This window comes from Sitophilus oryzae, unplaced genomic scaffold, assembly GCF_002938485.1.
Source record: "Sitophilus oryzae breed Bouriz unplaced genomic scaffold, Soryzae_2.0 scaffold_1396_pilon_pilon, whole genome shotgun sequence".
NCBI lineage: Eukaryota > Metazoa > Arthropoda > Insecta > Coleoptera > Curculionidae > Sitophilus > Sitophilus oryzae.
This window is the reverse complement of record NW_022146055.1, coordinates 10996289-11021656: the sequence shown is the minus strand read 5'-3', so window position 1 is coordinate 11021656 and position 25368 is coordinate 10996289. Positions and strand designations below refer to the sequence as shown.

At 33.2% G+C, this 25368-nt stretch overlaps 1 protein-coding gene across 1 annotated transcript in view; it reads left to right on the top strand.

Annotated features, from left to right (window-relative positions):
* The window catches only part of LOC115876039 (probable serine/threonine-protein kinase ndrD), a 171433-nt gene that overhangs the window by 67065 nt on the left and 79000 nt on the right, over nt 1–25368 (top strand). The window contains exon 2 of the mRNA XM_030891713.1: nt 2583–3574. Within this exon, the coding sequence (XP_030747573.1) occupies nt 2603–3574 (972 nt within the window). The 5' untranslated portion in view covers nt 2583–2602. The remainder of the gene's footprint in view (nt 1–2582; nt 3575–25368) is intronic.

The window sequence follows — 25368 nt, the reverse complement described above, 5'->3', positions numbered from 1 at the left end:
TTCACAGTACACCGGACCGTGTCCGAGCCGGGCACGTTCTGTGCAGTAGACACCGAGCCACGTCCGAGCCGTCTGTTTATGCAACACCGAATTGATAACGGAGCTTGTATTAGTTCCGAATATATTATAAAACACAGCCCCATAGACACACGAAGATTTAATATGAACAATGCCACAGTTCTCGCAAGTGGAATTGGCACTAATTACAGTTGATGAAGAAAGAACAACACCTGCTCAAAGGGCAAGATGAAGGACCTATCTTCTTCATTACATCCTTTCATTGTCCAATTCTATGTATTCCCTGTCATTAAATACTACTGTAAGATTCACTACCTACTACAGACATGATAAAAAGTGTACTTTGTTTATATCATGGGGCACCAGGAAAAGTACATACATGCTTTCCGCAACGTGGCGACATTTCTGTGACGGGGCACCGACGAGTTCCAGCGAAGCTCGGGTCGTGCTCGGCCTGGCATGAATGTATATGTGTAAAGAACACTTGACAATGTTTGGCCGTGTCTTCACCGACGCACGGCTCGGACCAGTCACGGTATAGCGTGAAGCATCCTTTAAGCTTGTACAGGGTGGGTCAAATTCGACGCTTTTAAAGGGAAACACCCTTTTCTGTAGGAGATAGACGAAAACTAATATCGGTGTCTGGAGCTCAATTTTTATCTAAAACACGAAGGTGAAAACCTCGCATCGATATCTGTTACCGTTTATGAGTTATGGGGTGTTTCTCAAAAATGTGCATTTTTAACAAATCGCTGTAACTTTTTTGCTATGAAAAATTTTCTATTTTTGTAAAAACAGATCCAAAGCACCTTTTTACGTAGAATTTAATGGTTTAAGTATATTTTTTTTAAAACTAATAATTTAAGAGTTATCAATAGAAAAATTGAGTTTTATTTCGGACGAAAAGAACTTAAAATTACCTTTCCAAAAATATAGCACAATTGATATTTTGTTATAGTTCCCTTCGAAATACAGATTTTTTATAATTTCGCCACTTTTAACTAGTAGCACAGAATATCTAGCTATGCATTGCGTAGCTAGATATTCTGTGCTAGTAGGCTTTGGATTCCTTATTGATGATCTGCTCCTAATGAAACTCGAAAACATATTTTTCTAGCAAGACGGGGCACCGTCTCAGTACGCTGAAGTTAGCAGCAAATTTTTGCAGCCAATTTCGGGAATAATTAAATAGCTAACCAAGATCCCAGCCGTTGGTTGCCGACGCCGCTGGACTTAGTGCCTGATAATCTTAGTGGATTTTTATCTTTGCGGAAGAATAAAGGTTCTTATTTTTAAATTGCCCGTATAATCTAGACAAGAATTGAAGTACTTAGTGGTTATGCGAGGGTATCTTTTACCCCCATTGAGTTAATGAATTCCGCGAGAAATGTTCAAAAACAGCACCGTCTGTCCATAACAGAAGACGGTCGACATGTCAAACACCTGAAGCAAAATCTCATGTCTTGGTTTGCTATTAATTTAATTGTTATTAGATAAAATTTTACATGTGTTGATATTATTAAATATAGTTTAAATTGTTATAAAATTCTGCATGTCCCATTGCAAATATTATTTTTGTTTTAATTGCTGTTCACAGCTAGATTTTCTCGCATTATAGCCAGCGCCGGCGCCGTTCAAAGCCTACTTATTCAAAGTGGGCGAATTTTTAAAAACTCTCGAAGAGGAATCGAGCTAAATATCAAGTATGCTATATTTTTGGAAAGGTAATTTTAAATTCTTTTCAATGAATTAAAAATATACAGGGTGTCCAATATAAACAATCAAATTTTCTGTTGATAATTCTTAAATTATTAATTTTAAAGAAATTATACTTAAACCATTAAATTCTACGTAAAAAGGTGCTTTGAAAATGTTTTCACAAAAATACAAAATTTTCCATAGCAAAGAAGTTACAGCGATATATTAAAAATGCACATTTTTGAAAAACACCCCGTAACTCCGAAACGGTTACAGATATCAATGTGCGGTTTTCACCATCATGTTTTTGATAAAAATTGAGCTCCAGACACCGATATTAGTTTTCGTCTATCTCCTATAGAAAAGGATGTTTCCCTTTAAAAGCGTCCAATTTGACCAACCCTGTACATTTCGCACTAAAAGAGGTTCTAAAAAGAACAGTGTTCGACTACAAGGTCTGCTAGTAGACATTTTTAAGCTTAAAGCATCACAACACTATTTATTTAAACCAAAAACTCGTAATACAAAATTAAAGTGTCAAAACGAATGACAATGTCAGGAAATAAGTAAATAAATATGGCAACTTGACATTTTTTATAGCATAGGTATCACCTGAATCCCCAGCGGGAAATTTAAATTCAGTTAGTCAGCCCGGAGCCGAATATGTCCATTGTCGGCAACAAAGAATTTAAAAATCTTTCCTTCTATTATGTAACGAAAAGTTTAATTGGTACCGCATATAGTTAGCGAAGTGTGCGTCCACTGCATTGTGGTGAATTAGTCTTTTATTTTACTAATAGCAATAGTTACAATATAGAAAAATATAAAATATTGGATTTAATAGCATATTTTTCTTTTATTTTCAGATTCAGCGACAACAACTACCATGCTGAAATACTCAGCCGAACAGCTGGCCGCAATAATAGCTCTACCGATAATAATAATTCTCCTTTGCTGGACCGTCGTAATTTTTCACAAAAATCGAAAAAAATGGGGAGCTTACGACATACCGATCGTGGCAGTCCTAATCGTCAGCATTCTCAGAAACATTACTATACTAACGTACACCCTGGCAATCATCTCTAACTATAACGAATTCAACACGGACTATTGCAGCATCGTCACGTGGATTTTCAATTCGATACATACGTTTCAAGCTTCGAGTTTAACTTCCATCGCTGTCATCGGTTTGTTTTCTACCAAACTGCATAGAAAAAGTCAAAGTTTACGAAATTTTCTCACGTCAACTCATATAATTTATCATTTATTTTGCTTAACGACCCTATGCGCTTGCGTGGGTGTAGCGGCCATTCTCGCTCAAAAAGACGGCGGCATGAGTAACGTTTTCGCGGACAGTTTCGAAATCAGTCCTTGCGCCTTTCTTCCTTTCGAACTCGACATCAAATTCAACGTTTTCATCATTGTCCTGCACGTTTTCCTTGCTTCCATTTCGCTGATCTGCTTCCTAATCATATGCTTTAATTATTACAAAATCAAGAAGGACGGGTTCGATTACATCAAAAAGAGCAATTCCGATCTGAGCGAGTTGAGTAACAATTTTCACGGTATCAACGCGAACGTGAACGAGAACCGGGGTTTCTACGACACGTACACGGTTAGCAGGAAAGACAATAACAACTATTGCAACAACAAAGACACCTGGGTCAACAGCCAGTTCAGTAACAGCGACGTCCTGTCCAATAATTCTACTACTGTCAGCTCGACGAACTCACGTCGACCCTGTATAATTAAACAACAACAAGATGAGGAGGATGAGGTGGAAATTAAGAGGACAGGGTTGGAGACTATGCATCCGGTGCTGATCGTGTGTTACCTTTTCTACCATATTCCACTAATTGTAAGTAAATCTTGGTTATATTATTTGTTTTTATTTGATTATAATTGGATTACAGAAAAATTTTTATTGTAATGAAAGTTTAATTGGTAGCAAATTATAATTGAAATAATTTGTTGACAAGTTTAAAGACGCGTAATATTTCTATTGCTTGCTGTAGAATTCTAAAAACGCGCCCAAGGTTTTGCGAGTAAAAAGGAGTTTATCCACGACTCGTCTATAATTTGATTATTATACATGAGTTTATGAAATAATAATAATATTCATTATTCACTAGTGAATAATGGTTTCATTATTCACCGCTTCCACGGATATCTCGATCCAATCTCCAAACAAAGAGCTATTTGAAGTTATCAATGTCACTTTTTGCATTCATCTATGTGGGGTGTTTCAAAAAGTTGTTTTTCTTGTCAGGAGATTGTTAAAATATTTTTTGCTGCTTAAACGTCCTCTTATATTATATCTCGCCATGTAAACAAATTAATAAACACCAATATGAAAAAAGAAATGTTAAAATTCCCTAATTTTCTACTCTGAAATTCGATTTAAAAATTTGAAGTTTTTAATGTCACTTTTTGCATTCATCTATGGGGTGTTCCAAAAGTTGTTTTTCGTGTCATAAGATTTTTAAAATATTTTATCCTTTTTGATAAGTCTCGACATGTAAACAAATTATTAAACACCATTACGAAGAAACAATGTTAAAATTCCCTTATCTTCTACTCTAAAATCCGATTTAAAAATTTGAAATTTTAAATGTCACTTTTTGCATTCTAAAATTCGATTTAAAAATTTGAAGTTTTCAATGTTATTTTTTGTATTTACTTATGGGGTGTTTCAAAATTTGTTTATTAAAAATAAAAACTTATATTAATATTATCTAAATTTTTTTGATAGTCCTGAATAAAATATAGTATTATACTCGCATATAATGGCTGTTACTGACTGGATGATTTATGACACTCGCCTGCGGCTCGTGTAAACTTCATCCGCGTGAATAACAGCCACCATTATATCGTCCTATAGCTGCCAAAAGTCACTAACTAACATTTTTCCGAACAACCAAATTCAATCACTAACTATGTTTTGAATCGGAGAATCGATTGCAAAAGTCATTAACTACGATTTCTGGCTATTTATGTTTTATTTTAATACCGAATAGTTACTAACTATAACATCTTTATGCAATCTTACGCATCTTACGCATTTTTCTCGGAAGCAATAAAAAGTAAGTTAGTGACTTTTGGCAGCAATGGGACGATATGCTGGTTGAATAATATACTATTTTTTTGAACTAAGGAATCATAATATGAATATAATTTTCTATTTTTAGCCGACCATACCAATAGGTATGATAGGCTATTAGGATCGGCAAAAAAATTTTTTTTTTAATTTCACTCAAAATGAGTTACTTGGGTCATAAATGACCTAAATACAAAATATTTTCATGGTGTCTGTCCGTCTGTAACACGATAACTCAAAAACCGCTGAACCGATTTTAACCAAATTTGGCACAAAAATAATGTGGCACCAGAGAATCTGGCCATTAGTTTTTGGTGGGGGTGGGGGGTTGGTAAGGGGGTATGGGAGGGGGTTAAAAATTTTAAAAAGTCGTAACTCCAAAATTACAGTAGCTAGCGAAACGCGGTTTTCAAATTAAGATTAGGAATAATATTTGCAACAAAATTTGTAATCACATCAAAATCAGTCAAAGTCGTAATTTTCGAGATATTAACATATTTTAGAATGGGCGGCTATACGTGTCTCCCCGCGCCAATTTTTTCTATTCAGTTTAACTTTTAATATTTCAACATGACCTTTAAACCATATTAGTTTAATCTAAAACTTTGTTTTCAAAATAAAAAAAGTTACCACAACTTTCATTAATGAAATGTGGTGTTTTCCTGATTATTCGGCTTTTCAAGATATATGAGACCATAATAATTTTTTAACCATTTTGCATTTGGCTAATGAAATATAATAATTAATTAAATATTTTTTCGATATATCACAGTTAAATATCACTGTTAAAAAAATATTGGGTAGGGTCGCAAAAGATTCTTTTGCTTGCAGCGCTTTTCTCTATTAGTAAGTTAACACCACCTTTGTGTTTTTAAACCTCCATCTTTTTAGGTGCGTTTCCACCAAAAAACATTGACAAACAAACATTCGCAACTATTTGTGAATATTTGAAAACGTTTGCAAATATTGGTTCGTTTCAATTTTTCTCTTTTTGAACAAGATAAGAATTCGCGAATTAACAGTGAGTTTGTGAACATTTGTCAACGATCCGGAATATTTGCACAAAATAGCTCCGCGAAAAACAGCTTTTGTAAATGCCGCTGCTTTTATTATACTGTGTGTTTTGAAAAAAAAGGAGACTATGAAAAAAAAAAAGAAAAGAAAACATAGGTTTTGGACGTCCTACTTATTGAAAACGAGAAACTCAGTACAACTGATTCGTGATATAACAACAGATAAAGTGGTCTATTTAGGAATTTCTCTAGAATTTCACAAGAAGACTTTCGATACTTAATATCGTTAATCGGTCCTAAAATAGGTAAAAAGGATACAAATTACAGAGACTGTATACCTGTGGAACTGAGATTGGCTATAACACTTCGGTTTTTAGCCACCGGAGATTCATACAACAGCCTTATGTATCTCTTTAGAGTTTCGAAGCCACTTATATCAAGAATTATTCCAGGGGTGTGTGAAGCTATCATTGACAGTTTAAAAGAACCACACAAAATGACACGTTCAAATTCAAATGGTCCCTGTTTTAAAAAAAAAGTTTCGTTTAAACCTGTTTCCACAAAACGCGTACAAACAGCAAATCTCTTTGATGTACCGACATCGGCCGAAACATCGCCAATCGGTTTGCGACCGTTCGCGAACGTTTGCAAACCTTCTAAATAACGTTTGCAAACCTTCTAATAATCCACCGGACAAATAAATGTGTTTGCAAATATTACTGATAATTCGCGAACATTTGCAAACATTATGCGCGCTTGATGGAAACGCACCTTTTCATTTCAAAAACCCTACATAAAGTGTATTATTTTACACCCAATTTTTATGTTGAAAAAAAAGACAAACCCGAGCAAATAACCAATTTAAGGCACTTCCTTTTTCCTTTGAATAAAATGCACTTTTGTAAAGGTTCAGTTATGTTTGTAAAGGGACATTTCCATTACAATTGTTGTTAACGTTGAAATTAAGCGTGGAATTCACTTCGAAAATTTTGGCATTTGGTAGCTACATTAAATTATACCGGGTGCGTTTCAAAAGTGGCTCACCCCTATAACTTTTTTATTTTTGCAGATAAAACAATGAGATTTGGTACGTTACTATACGACATAAATTAGAATTGATTGACGTATTCAATTGTTTTTGGTCACTTACTGTTTTGATTTTTAAATGGCACCCTCGGTATTTTTTTACTTTATTCATTAGAAAATGACATTATGAATAGAATGACATATCATATTATATCAACTTTTGACATTCTCGCTTAATAAAAAATCGGATTTTAAAATTCAATCTAGAGGGCCATGGCTATGTTAAAACCAGTAAGTAATTCTTAATTAAGAATCCTTGAAAAAATAGATTTGATCATCTAATGTTTTTATATAGTGTCTTGTCCTGCCCAGTTAGAAAATGCCCAAATCGTATATTTAGTCATATCTCAATTTTTTCAAATGGAATTAGGGTGGCTCATTAGCATATTTCGAAAAAGCCGTTTCTTACGAATAATTTGATACCACACACTTGGTATTTCAATTCACTTAGTCAAATTTTCGTTACGAACCCCAGGTTATAATTTTTGTTACAAAATCATATAAAATTATATATCACTGTAATCATAAAACTTTAATCTATTTCCGTATTGTAACGGAATTTTAAATTATGTCTTTATTTTCGAGAAAATTTAGTCCAAACATAAGGAATATTTTGTTGATGTTTGACCATCAAAATCTTAAAAATAAAGAAGTTGTCTAAAAATGTGGTGCAATACGGATATAGTATAATCCTTTATCTTTAATTTTCTTCTTCATTTGTGTAAAAATACCTAGCTAGTTTTACATAAACTGTTAAATGCCGAATGCTTATTTTGCTGCTTTTTCGGACTAGCGAAATTGTCTCTTAAAACATTAAATTGAAAATTTATAACTGAAATTTTAAGAACATCACTGTAAAAAGAATATAAATTGAAAACTGAACAAGAGAATGGATATTGCATGTTTCTAAGACGAACAACTAGTACAACCATTGAATATGTAGTAATATTATTGTCCCTATTCATGCTCTTTTTAATATTGTAACTGTAGAATTGCACAATTTGTTATTGCAGTATATCGAATGCCTATTTTACGATTCTTTACCGTTTCCATTGTAAAACAATTTAAGATTATCGTTATACAATACTTACCTCGTAAATGGGAAAAACTGGTTCTTTTCAGATGTTCCGCATTTATACGGTAAAGTAGCCTTTGTCGATCTTGTATCTTGTTTTCGGTATATATCCTTTTTTAGTACTTAATCCGAATGATATTTAATTCACTAGTCTTTAAATGGGGACTTTTAGTATATGGTTAAAATTCTTTCAGATATTAGGGCTCACCTATCCTTTAGCTGAAACCAGTTATGTAAGAAATTTTCGATTATTTAGAATTTGGAACCCTTTCCAAATAGAAAGTCACAAAAAATATTCTGCGGAAATGCATAATTTTCAGTTTTTCAACTATAGAATAACTGAAACCAGTTACATGAAAGGTGTTACATGTAGTAATACTGCCATTACTCGCTGACGAGTATTCGTCATGGTATGCATCAGATGGTCACTCAAGGCGTTTTCTTTCATGAGCTTTTCTGTGGCTGAAAAGCCCGATACGTGATGTTATCTGTGTACCGCACTCTGGACATTCAAAAATCTCATTGCTTTGTTGCCTCTTTACTTTTAGGTTGTCTCTGTTAACTGGGTTTACAATTCTTCTTCATTCAGTTCTATTGTGAGCTGCTTCTTCCCACTCATTCTGCATGTTAATCCCCTTTAAGTTTTCATGGAAAATATCATTGTACCTTTTGAGTTCTTCTCTTCATCTTCTCTTACCGTCTACAAGCTCACAGTAAAGCAGATATTTTGGTATGCGGTTTTCTAGCATTCTGCATACGTGACCAGCGGGATCTTAAGCGGGACTTTGTAATCATGACTTCAATACTCTCGTAGTTAGCTTTTTCAAGGACCGATACGTTTGAGACATGATAGAACCATTTTATTCTTAAGAGTTGTCTAAAATGTCTCTGTTGCAACTTGTTTAATGCTTTCATGTGTCGGCGGTACGGCATCCAGGTTTCGCTTCCATATAACATGGTGGGAATTATTACTACATGTAGCACATGTAGTCATCATACAAGTTACATAGTCATCATACAAGTTACAATACAATTGAGAATGTGTAGTTGAATTATTTCTTGTATATGACAAATATACTGCTCTGGTCATCGAAACTTCGTGGTCTGGATTTTAACGTATAAGACGGTGATGTAGACAAGTTAAATCAAAAATCAAATGTATTAAAAATAGATAAAAGTTAGGTTGATACATTTATTCTATATGCGGTATTGCTGGATTTTGCAGCAATAAAATTTCAAACCGCACAAGCAAGTAGGCGTTTAGGAAAATTTTTGCATCTACGGTTGGAACTTTATTTTTTACAATTAGCTGCTCATTTCACTACAGCTATAATAGATTCTAACACATTCTTAAACAACTTAGATATAGAACCGGCAACACTGTATGCCGTTTTTTATTTTGTCTCTCTGTCTGCAACTGGTCGTATATGTGTATCACTGTCGTATACATTACAGTACAGATCATGGAAATACAGTGACCAGTGCTAGTACATCATTCTGGAAAGGTATTGTCATTATTATAATTATTCTTATTTATAATAAGAAATTATTTAATTTCGAGATGAAATTATCGACGTTAAATTTTGTTAAGACACTAAAAGAGAAATCGCACTGAATCGACTTCACCCGGTCCACTTAACTAAGAGCTATCGGCAGTTTTCACATTACATAGAAATAAACATAACACTGCGCACTGAATCGACTCCGGCCCGGCCAGCAACCGGCGACTACGACCATCGTAGATATAGATAGTCGCTGCTGAAATTGCCGATAGCTCTAGACCGGTCGAAGTCGATTTAGTGCTCGGTATCCTTATCCTTGTCATATAATAATGTCCGTATCAAGGTATTCAAAAAAGTTACTATCGAATAGAAAACAATTTTGTTTTATACAGTGTAACATATTTAACCACAGTTTTGATTTTAACCGTTATTTACGTTAAGTATACTTGTTTTCACCTAAAACTTCCCAATATGGCGGACTTCAGTATGGGAGGCTTAAAAAACGAAAATCTCTAGACTGGAATCGACTGTAGTTCAAATCGTTCAAATTGATAATCTGTGGTAAATCTAATTGAACTCTGACACTTGACTGACTGACGTTTACGGTTACTTTTTCTAAATATTTTCATTATTTTTTGAGTTTTTATTCACAAATTCTACTTGATTTTGTTCTTTTATTTAACCTGCAGTCTGCAGTACTAATTATATACTTATAAATAATCTTTTCACCGATCAAGAACTGAGGAATAGGCTGGAAGATATTCAGAAAATGTGTAAAACGCTTAAAAACGTATTAGAAAACATTGACTAGTCCACAAATTCGTGAAAATTAATTAGTCCAGATGTTTGTAATAAGGTCTCTAATTATTATTTTGAGAAGTTTCCTCGTATCAGTAATTTTCAGATTTGTAATATTTATATGATAATAAATAGATTAAAACTTATATTAATTATTTGGTTTTTTTACATATTTTGAAATTTTTTAAAAAATCATACAGAGTGTTCCAAAAAGTTAGGTAATTTCTTAACCACGATTCTGCTTAAACTGCTTGACGTAAAAAGCTTATTTTTGGCAAACGGATTTTTCAAAAGTCAAATTCCAACGAGAAGAAACTACCCCTCAAATATTACCAAGTTATATAATAATATCGCCATATTGTTTTTTCTCATGCTGACATAAATGTGAGAAAAATTTATCCAGTTTTTATGTCAATGGAAATGCTTGCTTTGCTTTATCATCACCATTACCAAGGATTAATTCGACGCGAACGAAGTCGCTAGTAAAAAATACAGTTACTCACTAAAAGCACTTAAGGTTTGTAATAGATGTAGTTAGAATATCAAACACCAAACCAAACCAAAAATTATGTTTTATTTAACTGGTATTCCTCACATTTGAAATGAAAGTCATTTCGTAAATAAGCAGAAGGACATCGTATAGTACACTCTATATTAATAATTCTTTTTTATCCTATACTTGTTAGTTGACGCGTCACTAGGTATAAAATTTAGTACTGATTCCAAACCTATAGTTGTGGTTGTGACATATTCTGATGTGTTTCTGGGAATTTAAAATAAGTTAATATTTAAACAAACATTTTTGGCTTTCCTGACAGGAGTGTGAACACAAATTTTAAAAAAGGTATAATGTGGATAATGTTCTGATTATTACAGTTTGCATGGATGACTTTTGTATGTTGTTATTTTTAATAAAGTATATTTAATGAGGTTTTCAGTATTTCTTTTTCCCTCAGAGGATTGTTTGGTTTGGTTTGGTTGTGATTAGAAATCTTTATATATAAATTTTCATAAATTATCTAGTGATCTATCAACTATAACATGAAACGCATTCCCCTATTTCCAAGTCTTCTATTAATTTCACTTATTAAACAACTATAATTATTCAATAATCTTGATAATTCTAGGAACTCTCAGATATCGTCAAAACATGAAAACAAAAATTCACTTCCTATAGTTCTTACGTCCCTTTAACTGAAATAATAAACAGGGGAGTTAATATTCTGACTGAGAAGGTTTATAAAATACCTTTAAGTAAAATCTCTTCGGATCTGCCGTAAAATACCTTTATTCTTATTAAATAATTTCAATAATCTATGTTTTTATTTATGATTTATGACAACCACCTAATAACCTAACTTTAACGTCAACTTGACAATCCTGAAAAATGTTATTATTGTTACGTTTTTCCTCGGTTTCGTGTGGATAGAAAGTCACAATTTATTTAAACACTATTTATTTAACACTAATTAACAAAAACAATAACGATAAAAGACTTATAGAACTATTTACAAACGATTTATAACTAAGAATTTATTTTGAATTTTAGCGCGTCAACTGCACTGGTATATTTATAACTGCCCCCTGTAGGCCGCCAGCGCCGCCGGCTTTTATACCGAGAGGTAAAGAACTCTAGAATTGTCCATAGATCGTTAGGTGCGTAGAGAAGGTTTTCGAATGTTCTCGTATGTACTAGTCCATTCCAGACGACACTAAAACTCACCAAAACCTCGGAAGCATTCGGATCCTACACGGAGAGTTCGGTTTTGTTCGGCGAGAACCGCTTTGCGGGAATTTTGAACATTAGGAATAATCGAGAATCGAACAGTAATCACAGACAATACTTTTATTATGCGAAATTGTTAACAGTAGTTGACTGTTTTGGTTGTTCATTTTGTTTTTTATAGTTTTTGACTATTTTTAGAAATATGGCTATATTTAAAAATTGATCTATATCTGGCTGATATTTGGTAATATACCTATAAAGCCTAGTGATTAGCCTTACTAAAGTGATTTTAGTCAAAGTTGCATTGATTATTGGTGTAAATTAAAAATTGTTTCATTTGCAGATTGCATGATCACTATCTAATTTGATGCATAAGTGAGAACCATAGCTTTACTTGGAGAGAGCTCATTATTCTCAAACTAGTTGAAGCCTGGCGCATCCGCCACGACATCAGAAAAAAAATACTTTTTATTTTTTTTTAATTAAATGAAAAACAAAAAGTCCGGCGACGGCAGTTTTTAGAAGAGTCAATTAGCTATCTTTTAGTAAAAATAGCAACTTTCTAGAGCAAGTCATTACTTCAGTAGAGACGACACAGATAAACATTAGCATTTTATATATGTAGATTCTACTCTCAAATCTTTTATTAAAATATCAGTTCTTAAATTGAATCACATTTTCATGGGGAAATAAACATTTTGGGAAAATTTGTTAGCTTAATTACTGTAACATATTAGAAATAAAAAAACACTTATAGTTCTAATAATCACAGACTTTATTAGAATGTTGCAGTTTCTTATCAGAAACTTATGGCTGTTCTATGTCAAGAAAATACAGTAATTACAACAATACAATACAATCATTTTAACAATAAACAATACCACATTATACAGGTTAGTAACATAAGTAGTACAAAATAAATATAAAACCCTTAACCAACAGTCAATACATATTTACTTAAGTAAGACCAAAAACAAACGAAATAAAGCCTTAAACCAATAACCTCTTTCACTTTGTTGGGAATAATTCTTGCTTATCCATTTTCCTTTATGGCTCATTATATGGTCTTTTTATTGAACTACTGGCCTTCTCTGTTCATGTAGAACAATTGCTGATGTATCTTAAAAATTTCTTTTCTATTTTACCTAACCCAATCTATTTTACCTATGATTACGATAATAATTGTAAGTTTTTTTTCCACATAGTCATTATATTTTCTTTGGCGAATGCATAATTTATCTTGATCTTCTGTTTTTCATACCATAGTTTATAACTTTCCTTAGTATCAAAGTCATAGGCAAAGTTATGTGTTTCCATTTCCAATTTTACTTCATGGTGTTTACCTTCAAATGTTGTTGCAATATACGGCAACTTCCACAAACTATACAGCCACAAACCATATACAGACTACCATATTTAGAGTACACAGTGGGCAAATAATACGTTTCTTCTTATTATAGTGTTTTTCACAAAATTAAGTGAAACAACACAAATTAAAAATAATCCAGTCTGTAATATTAATTATCAAAGTTCTATGAATCGCTGGATCCCCAAAACGCATTCACAAATTGTAAATCTTCTTTAAATGCTTTTAGTAGGTATTTTTTGTATTATTTTGAGTTTTTAACTTTGTTTTTAAATAGGGCCATATTTACTCTGATAATTATAAAAGTGCCGTTGTTTACAAAGTCCATCAACGGCAAAGTTCAGCTGAGTTTGACGTATACCGCGGTTGCGCGGTTCAGCTTCCGAGTATTTTGTCCTTAGAGAAGGAAAGAGAGACTCTCTTTCCTTGTCTAGGGTATGGTGAGTTTTAGTGTCGTCTGTCCATTCCAGTGGGACTCGATCCTTCTCGAACGAATGAATGTTCAGAGGTGGCTGAATTCACTTAATGTTAAGGTCATCCGAGGGCGGGCCATATTGTGAGGTTAGGTCGAGTCCACACCGGCCCGCAACATTATTAACCAAAGAGTAAATTAATTTCTGAATTCGCTAACGCCAACGTATTTTTCATTAAAAAAAATTACCAATTTTCGTAACTAGGTCGGCCATATTGAGGAACTTTTAAAAGAATTGTACTATAGTTCAATGTGCCTAATTGCAAATGTGCCTAGAGCAAATCAAATATACATAAAAATGATAAAGGATTTTCTACCTTGCAATTTTATATCTTCAGTTCCATAGTGCCTCGATTATTCATATACATTATGACATAATAAAGAAATAATGTTAAACAGGGTGTAAAAATATTGAAAAAGAAATATAATTTAGTATGTATTACTTGTATAGGTATACATCATGAATTTATGTAACATCTAAATTAATACATTTTGAAGTAACAGTGCGTTACGGTCCAATAAACAGGACTGAAACTGAGCATAATATACGATGTATTAAAAGTTTAAAAATAAAAAGTAATAACAACTTAGTAAGAATTTAATTATAAAAAAAATAAAGAATAACATTCCCAACAAGTGGTGATACGAGTCAAATAGAGAACTACAACATTTGGTGGCAGCGACTACAAGATTGGTGACGACGGTGGTCCAATCCAGGATCACGACAGTTTTTAAACTATTAATAATATACAGAAATAATAATATATAAGTATTTATCATATAAAATGTTAGAATAAACAGTGCATTAAATACCTAGTTAACCAAAACTCTAAATAAGGCTGTGAGTACTTGAATTTTTGATATATTAATAACTTAGCTTGCCAGATATTTAGAGCAAGGCTGGACGCACAAAAAAAGAGCAAACAGTGTTAGTCAAAACATTTTTGACTAAAACTGTTTTCATAAATATGATGAGGCTCAATGCAAATTGAATTGGTGAACACACACTAATCAGTCGCGAGGATTAAAACAGGTTTAAAAACATATGTTTTTATAAAAGACAAAAATGCTTTTGTCCTAAACAGTTTTGCCCTTTCTGTGTGTATCAAACTTTACTGTTAATATAATGCAAACTAAGTTGATGAAATCAAAGATTCTAAAGCTCTATATTTCTAATAAGCTTGTCTTTGCGGTTATGATTCATGGACATTTTAGCAGCCGACAGACGACGCATTAACGCCTTCGAGATGTGGTCCTGTAGGAGGATGTTGCGAATACTATGGACAGCACATCGCATCAATGTGTCGGTCCTTAACGAAATACAACTACCAGAAAGACTTTTATCCTTTCCTTCTTCAGTCATGTCAACAGGAGCGTGCAATGGAGAGACTTGTAGTAGATCACCAATTAGGTGGGTGGACATAGTTGAAAAACATGAATGCCAAATACCAACCTGGAGGAAGCTGTTCGAAAGACAGAGAACAGGGAAAATTGGAGGCGTGCGGTGGCGTGCTGCCGTCAGGTCTCTAGAGCCATAACCAGAGCCACTACACGTCCTACGCGACGCGACGCGACGCACGTACTGACTTAAGGTACATTCAGGCTGAGAGCTTCGAGCGTCGCGTCGCGTTTGCCTCGCGTCCGCCCCATTGAACTCGAACCAAACCAAACCAAACGCCAAACGCGACGCTGTCTGCCTGAACGCTCGACGCTCTCAGCCTGAATGGACCTTTAGACGACGAATACTCACAGCCTCATATAGAGTTTAGGTTATCAGAGGACTACTAGTTTCGGAAAACTTTAGTTCCTATATTAGCCGCTCATATACCAGAAGATTTGGCATGAGGATTTGGACTCACGTACCGAAACTCGTATTTTGATTAGCGGATTTGACCTGCCGATTATATCTTTGTCCGATTAAATATTTCGTTACATGTCCTCCGACTTTATCCTTCGTTCGTTTGGTTTGACAACTGCCCAAATCAAGTTTGCGGATTTGGCCTGTGAAAACCCTCATCGGCTAAGACTTGGTCCGCCCCACAAATGCAAAGTTTTTATCCGCAGACCAAGTTTGTAGGCTAAATCCGCCGGCCAAATCTTCTAGTGTATGGGGGGCCCTTACAATGCTAAATTTAACAAAAGAGGAAACGTAAAATATATGAAATATAAAAATATTTTTAATGCATTTAAAATTTCAAATATAAACACAATAATTAATTTCCTTTTGAATAAGATTACAAGGGAGATCACATAGAGGTGGGTGGAAATTATAATGCGGTATGATATGCAAACAAAATAAATTAAAGTTAAAAAAAATTGTAATTAAGGTAAGAAAAAGCTATAAATAACAATATAACCTAACAACCAAACTTAAGTACCTAATTTTGGTATAATACATTGTTCTATAATTTATTATCAATGCAATTTACCAACCCTGATTATAGTACTGGTACTGGTCCACAATATATCGCGCAACACCTACAATCAACCGCTTATCCTGATATAGCGTCAGCCTGGCTTATTATTGGTACATATTATGAATACTAAAACTGTTTAAACACCTAGAAACGACGCAGATATAAGAAAATCAATATTTATTTTTTAGATAAGAATGAATAATGGTCTTCATAATACCTGTATAAGCAAGAAACAATACCAGTATCCAGCTCCAAACCCAAACAAACAATCAACGTCTTATTGTTTTAAACCATGATGCATATACACTAATAACAACTGGTGACTAAATTTGTTCTGCGCTGTAGTAGCCGGTCAGTGCATACATACATACTGCATTAAATTTTATTGATAACATTAGTCATCAAAGTTTTGCCAGCTGGTTGTTTACGGCTGCTTTAAACGACAGTCGCGGAAATGGACCAATTATCTCGGTAGGAAAAAAAACGTATGAAATTGTGTTAATTTAGTTAATTGGGTAAATGTTCCAGAAACAAGTACATGAGTTGCGAGAAATGGCTTTAAAAACAATTAAGTCGGCTTTGAAAAATTGACAGACGAATATAAAAACTAGTAGATATAAACAAAAATACGCTGCTAAACCTATTTTTGCTGAATCTTTGGTTTCGTTTTGTTTGGTTGAATATTACAAACATCTTATTAATTATTTTAGCTTCATGTTCCTAATCATGTGCTGTTTGCCCTATACATCTTCAACTTTAAGGATTTTGGGGTGTCTTCTGTTGATAGTTGATACATTTTTTGATGTTCCTTCACCTATACCATACTCTTCTTCTTTCTCAGCTTGGTTCCATCCAGTGTTGGATATAGGCCTCTTCTAGGTTTTTCCATGCTTTGCGATCTCTAGTCAATCTTAACCATTGTCTTCTTGCCACTGCTCTGACATCATCGACCCATCTCTTTTTTGGTCGGCCCACACTTCTTGTTGTTCCCCTAGGTCTCCATAGAATGACTTTTTGGGGCTATCGGTCTGGCTCCTGTCTTGCCACATGTCCGATCCATTGCCACTTCAGACCTGCCACTCTTTTAACTACATATATTAGTTTAGTTTTTTGACGTGTTCCGCATTTTTTTCCTCATGGTGACTCCTAACATGTTTCTTTCCATGGCTCTTTGTGTAACTCGCAGTTGTTCTGCTGTTTTTCGGATAATTGGCATAGTCTAAGCCATACGTAAGCACAGGTAGGATGCAGCTATTGTAAGCCTTTTTCTTTAGGTTGATGGGCACCTTTTTATCCTCGAAAATATCGTTCATATTTCCAAATGCTACCCATGCCAAATGGATCCTGCGTTTCATCTCCGTATTTTGGTTCCCTTTGCACAGCTTGATTTTATGACCTAAATATATATAATGATCTACGTTTTCAATAACGACGTTGTCTACGGTAATTATGGCTATTGTTGCTCATTATCTTGTTCTTTTTCAAGTTCATTTTAAGGCAAATTTTCTCAGATTGGTCATTTTGCTCCTTTAGCATGGTGTTCCGTTCTTGAATGTCGGTGCTCAGCAAGACAATATCGTCTGCGAACCTAAGATGGCTATACCATACTCAAATGGAATCATATAAATGAATTTACACCGGTTTGGTATTTTTAGGTTGTGTTACTTTTAAAACACTACTTAATGTCGTCGGAGTCATAAAAAGTGTTTTGTTTTTTAGTTTCTTAGAAACTCGTTTGTGACAGTAAAATGTTCAGAGGAATTCATTCTTTGTGTTTTTCTTGAATACATGTGAATACTTCTTATTATTGATGTCCTGATCTTATATTTTAGCTTGGCGTCTTTGATTTCATTTTGTTTGGTTGAATATTATAAAAATCTGCAAAACATCAGTATACTTTATTAAACTCTATATGAACAATTTTAATACGTTATTATCTTTTCTCTTAATACTTGTGCGTATACTTAATCTTTTGGTGCTGATGGTTGCATGGAGATTAAACATATTTTCTAGTCATCATCGAGAAGTGATGCAAATATTTAGTTAATGATGCTAATATGGTTAGCGAAATAAGTCACAAGAATATTGTAAATAACTGATTTTCTTCTTTAATATTTTTTAATTATTGCCCTACACAAAATATCTATTTTTATTTAGCCCACGATCAATTTAGATTCATTTAAGATAGTAATTATTATAATTATACATTATTAAAGAATATCTTCAAACATATTTTCGTATTTTTCATGGTCACAATAAACAATAATTTGTGATTACACAGAAAATGTATATAAGTATCTCATAAAGTTTTTCCCACAATGAATTAATATATTTTTAATTGCTTCTAACGCTAACAATAAACCTGCATGCTACATACATTTACCATATAACTGGAAATGAACATCGGTAAGATTCTTGATTTAATTTTACACATTCACAAATGCTAATATGTTCATATATTTTCATTTATAATTTATAATCAAAATACTACTATATGAATATAAACTACTAACTAAATGAAATAGACAAGGCTTTAAAATGTCTGCAACTACAATGCAGGTTATGAATTTTGTTGGTTACTTACTAAGATTTATGGGGTTCGTTATTTCAGAATAATCTTTTTTAACTTTGAAGAGTAGGTAATAACTTTTCGTCCGCCCTGTGTTATGGCAAGTACAGACCGAGCAACAATCGCCCGGATACATATTGTCAACACTGTTGTCAACATGTAACCCATCAACTCGCAACAAGTTGACAGATACTCGGCAACATACCTCCGATGTTGCACGGAAAAACATCAAAAACATTTGTTGCGTGTTTTTTGTATCTGTGTTTTCAATTTGAAATGGAAAACATCGCTTGGTCTGAACAGTATTGTCAACAATCAACAAGTAACATTGAAACAGTACAATAGTAAAGTTCCTTTGCTTTATTTTATTTTTGGCAGCTATAGGTATGTACTTTAAATAAATACTAACTTCGTAATATTATAATTATCATATGGGCTATTTTTTAGGGTTCCGTACCCAAAGGGTAAAAATGGAACCCTATTACCGAGACTCCTCTGTTTGTCCGTCCGTCCGTCTGTCACCAGGCTCTATCTCACGAACCGTGATAGCTAGACAGTGGAAACTTTCACAGATAATGTATCTATAGCTACATATCGCAGAGCAACCATCAATCTGATTGATGGTGGAATCGCGGCACTAAGGGACTAACCAAGCAGAGAACTTCTTCGAAATCAGATTTTATCAGTCTGACGAAATTGCGAAATGAGCTACCATCGTTCAAAAGTAATTCCGCCATTAAGTTGTCCCCATAGCTGGTCCCATTTTTTAAAAACTGTCGCTGCCAGCATCGTTTATTCCGTTTCTGGGCATGGGAAGCTATTATTATAAAAGCAGCACTAATACCTCCTACAGTAGGCGGATCCATTTTTAAATTGCAATTGTAAACACAGCGTTTTATTCGGACGCGAAACTGGTTTTGGTGTGGACAAGCAATACTGTTAAACAACATGTATCCGGATACTAGTTGTGTCCAACAAATATGTTGTGAACATGTTGCCAACAGTTGTCAACATTTTGTTGCCCAGTCTGTACTTAGCTTTACACTACTGAGTGAAAAAATCTAAATTTTTGCCTTTTCAACGCAAAAAATGTCTCTTGGTAAAAATCGATGCGAGCAACCGTTCTCGAGATACTTGGATTCTTAATAATCAATAAATAATCACATGTCATCAATGACAAAATTTAAAGATTTTCACTAGAAAGATACCATATGGTCGAAAAAAAAACGGTGTCCAGTTGGCTTGGAAATGATGATCGATGACACATATCCCATCTAATTTTACATATAAAATGACAGCGATCTTCATTTCATAGCCATCGCTGACGCCGTTTTTATTCGATCCCATGGTATTTGACCGAACTAATAATTTTCGAGACATTTTAGCATCATAGATTCAACTGAAACTCTTGTAAAATCTAACTGTAAGTTTTCTAGAAATTTCGCGATTTTAAAACATTAATTAATTTAAAAACAAAAGGTATGCAAGGCAAGATCTAACTCTAGTTAATATTAAATTTATTTAAGTACAAATATAGTTTTTCTCCTCATTTTTACGTAAGAGGTGTCTTAGTAAATATTACAACAAATACCTATTATAGAGATGTTCGAATTTGAAATAATCAATGCATATCAATTTTAAAAATGGCAAAAAATTTAATAAATTTATGATAACATGGTTTCGGTAGAACTTTTAGCATTAACTCGTTTTAACGGAAATACGATTTTTCGAGAAAATTGACAGTTATTTGACGTTTTAAAGCAGATTATGTTAAACCTTTGGTATCAGAACGTTTCGAAAATTAATAATTTACTCAAAAAACTCGTGAACATGTTTATTTTTTTATCGATGAAAGATCATCAGGAAAGATCCAGTGGTTTCCAAAATTTAAGCAAGAATTATATATTTTTTTAATTTTCAAAGTAAAATAACTCGGTTATTTTGAAGTTATTTGAAAAACGGTAAAGAGAATAGATGTTCCTTTTATCGAGATCTACCAGCCTTGAAAATATTTGCACTTATTTAAGACTCACGCTGTATAGCACCAGAAGGTGGAAGGAAGATACCTAATATAAAGTAAAGTTCCTAATATGAAGTAAAGTAAAGTAAAGATTTCAGTTAACGTTTCCTTTTTGCTGCCAGGGCTAATCTGGACGGGGCGTACTTTGTTTACGTGGAATCCGAACCGCGGTCCTCGACCATATCATGGTCAATGGCCTACCGACTTGGCAAGTGTCTAAATCAACTCACTCATGAGATATCCGATCTCATCCGGCCTCGAACCGTCGTGAACATAGACTTAAAATAAAATCTAGACTGAGCATCTCATTCATAAATAGCTGGAACATGCGGTCAGAAAATGTCTTGTTATTGTTGTGTTATTGTTTTAGGTTATAACGAGTGCGACACGAGCGATAGATAGGTTGTCTCTGTCGTAACGGTCGTTTCCTGACGACTCTGCCGAGAAACACAACACTGTCTTTCGTTTCTCAAGTACACCTGAACTCTTCGTCTCATAGCCGGGTAATTTTTTTATTTTAATGAAGCTATAATTAAATTAAAAATATATCGTATTTAAACTTTTTATATTTTATTAAGATTTAGGACAGGTTTTTAAATAAAAGTTTAGAAAAAACGTCTTAGAATCCAAAAAGGATAAAAATAATAAAATACACGTTATAGAAGAAATTTTATAATCGAAATTACGTAATTTTTGAAATTAATAATAAATTATTAATTTTAGTCAAACATTTACAACCCCTAATATTAATCAAAACAGGATCTATTCCACAGCTATAATAGAATCGGCGACAGGGAGAGAAAAAAAATATGATTGTTGTAATTTTTTTTCTGGTTAAGTGATGTCTTATGTAAATTAAAGAAAACATAAATCTGTTCCATTAAAGCAAGGAAGATGATAGGAAGTGGATAAAATGAAAACTACATTTATTTAACTCGGTACTGTCTTTATTAGACCGGGTGCGTCCCAAAAGTGGCTCATCCCCATAATTTTTTTATATTTTCAAATAAAAAAACAAGATTTAGCATGTTAGTATATGACATAAATTATGATTGATTGACGCATTCAATTGTTTTTGGTCACTTCCTGTTTCACCGGAAATGACTATAACTTTTAATTTTTAAACGGCACCCTCGGTATATTTCTTCTTTATTCGATAGAAAATGACACTCTGAATAGAATGATATATAATATGTCAACTTTTGACATTTTCGCATATGGTTTAATTGTAATTGTAACACGCGGTTCATAACGACAATTTGACTCGAAATACCAAGTGTGTGGTATCAATATATTCATAAAAAAATGCTTTTTCCAAATATGCTAATGAGTCACCCTTGTTTCATTTGAAAAAATTGACATATGTATGATTAAAAATACGAATTGTACATCTTTTAACCGGCCTAGACAAGACACGAAAGCTATTAGACGATCAAAACTATTTTTCCAAGGCTCCTTGATTAAAACTTAGTGTTTTTAACAACACCATTGCACCCTGGATTGAAATTTAAAATAGGATTTGTTTTTAAGCGACAACGTCAAAAGTTGACATATGATATGTCATTCTATTCAGAGTGTCATTTTTTATCGAATAAAGTAGCAATATACCGAGCTTTAAAAATCAAAAGATGTAATCATTTCGGTGAAACAGGAAGAGACAAAAAACAATTGAATACGTCAATAAATCCTAATTTATGTCATATACCTACTAACATACAAATCTGTTTTTTTTTATCTGAAAAAATAAAAAAGTTATAGGGGTGAGCCACTTTTGAGACGACCCGGTATATTAAAAAATATTGTTTCATAATGTAATATCATTTTAAAATTCTTGTATGTTATTTTAAATTCTGACGATAATTTTAGAATAAACCGGAATATATTTCTAATAAAAACATTATTAATTATTAACAGGGTTATAATTATGATTTTGTTACAATGTAAGTAAGTAAATAATGTAATGTAAGAGAAAAAATTCAGATTTTACATTTTACTAAAATATTATCTAAATAAGCGCCTTTCTACAACAACGCCACTGACTCCCAATGGGTAAATTGAGAGTTGCCTACCGGTCAAAAGTCGTTTCAAGAGTTAAATGGATTATTTAAGTCAAATTTCTTGCAAATTTGGCACTGGCGAACCATATTTTATAGTTTTTGAACAGAAAAAGTCAATAAAATAAACACTTAAGGACTACAAGCTAAGAAAATGCGTTAATACAGCCGGGGAGATAGCGGCAACAAAGCTTTACCGCACACGTGCGACACGTACTACAAGGTAATAAATGAATGAATAGGCTCCCTCGCCTCTAATCGGTGTTGTCATATTGTTAAGAACTTATCCTTATTAAACAGTATCCGACTTATAAATTTAGTAGTATAAGGACTATTTAATTATTAAAACCTACTTTATTAAACTGTAGTATTAATATCTCAATATATGTGTATAACAAGAAAAAAAATATTGATAATATTAAAGACGTGACAATATAGGCTGGATGAGGAAGGCTCGGTCGACTGTACCCAGAAGTAAACATGTGTACAAAAAAGGTTGTTTGTCCGCGTTGAGATGTAAATAGTGTATACAAATAAAGTATATACAATAAATATACAATAAATATTTAACAATTAAACAAAAGAGAAAAAAAACATCAGGTAAATTATCACTCAATGAAACCTGCATATCACAAAGAAAATTAAAATTGTTTTAATAACGAACATCGCAGAGAAAGTTCCGTTATTTTCTTATTGTAATTTTCCGGATAAAGACAATATCACAGTTGATTAACTTACTGTTCCTTTTATTATATTATACCTTCCATCATAGCAAGAAGAACTACTTTCATTTGTCTAGCCAGGCCAAAGCAAAAGAGAAACTGTATTTTTGTTGAATATTATAGTAGTATAGTTGTAGTATAATTGTTTATAGCTACAGGTCTCATAAAAAGAAAACCTTATGGATGGTATAAATTTAAGTGTCTATTATACCGTGTGACAAGAGACTTAATCGTTATATAAAGATATACTAACCTCACTGATTTTTATCAGATGGAAAACTTGGTTTCAACTATACATTGAAGTATCTACTATACAAAAATTAGAGTTCCAATTAAAAGCAATTGAAACTTACTTAAAATGTGAGTGGACAATCTAATTTTGTCGATGTAAAAGCGGCTTAAAACTATATAACAGGCCGAATTGTTTCTGTCAAGTCATCTTTTTTTCGCATAATCTTCGTTTTTTTTTCTCGTTATAATAAATAGGTAACGATGATACGATTTTTTAAACTCTTTGATAAACTAGAAGCAAATGTGTACCTATAGGAAGCGAAATTCAGTGATGATTACAAATAGATAGATTTATTGTGAAATCGAGTATTGCAATATCCAATTTCGTTGGCCTGATCGTTATCGTTGAACCAAATTAGATCTCAATGTAGAGCGGGCTACACAGCTTTACATTGAGATGCCAAAAATATATTTTTCACTAATTCGAATCGGCCCCAGAAACGAATCGGAAATTTTAGGAAATATTTGTACCCATAAAATACTTTGAAAGAGCAAGTTTCAGATTTTTATTTATAAGTCTGTCTGAATAAATCGAAAAATACTGAAAATCAGTAAAAATTGTTATTCTCAGCATCTTGTGAATCGCATGATCTAGCGACCGGATATGTTTTGGCGCATGACGCCATTTTTGGAAAAAAAATTGGCGCCGCGCGTATAGCCGCCCATACTAAAATATTTTAATAAAAAGTTGGTAGGCAGTTTGTTTAGTTTGAAAGTAAAGGAATTTTTCCAATTTTTTTATCTCAAAAACTGCGACATTGACTGATTTTGATATTATTACAAATTTTGTTGCAAATATTATTCCTAATCTTAAATTGAAAACCGCGTTTTGCTATCTACTGTAATTTTGGAGTTACGATTTTTTAAAATTTTTAACCCCCTCCCATACCCCCTTACCAACCCCCCACCCCCAGCAAAAACTAATGGCCAGATTCTCGGGTGCCACAGTATTTTTGTGCCAAATTTGGTTAAAATCGGTATAGCGGTTTTTGAGTTATCGCGTTACAGACGGACAGACAGACAGACGGACAGACAGACAGACGGACAGACGGACCGATAGACAGACACCATGAAAATATTTTGTATTTAGATCATTGATGACCCAAATAACTCATTTTGCGTGAAATTAAAAAAACTTTTTTTTGTCGATCTTAATAGCCTACCCGAGGGGTGTCTCACTATGGTAAAAAATGTACACGTACTGCCAAAATATCCTTCCAGTGCTAAGCGACTGCCAATGACTATGAAGAAGACTGCCTATGACTGCCATGTAATTATAATAGGCGACTGCCATAAGACTGCCAAGAAAATGTACATGTAATTCCAATAGTGAGACACCCCTCGAGCCTACCATACCTATTGGTATGGTCGGATAAAAACGAGGTCTTATTCTTAATTTTAATTTTTAACCATGTTACGATAAGGAACCGTAAAAATATAAAAC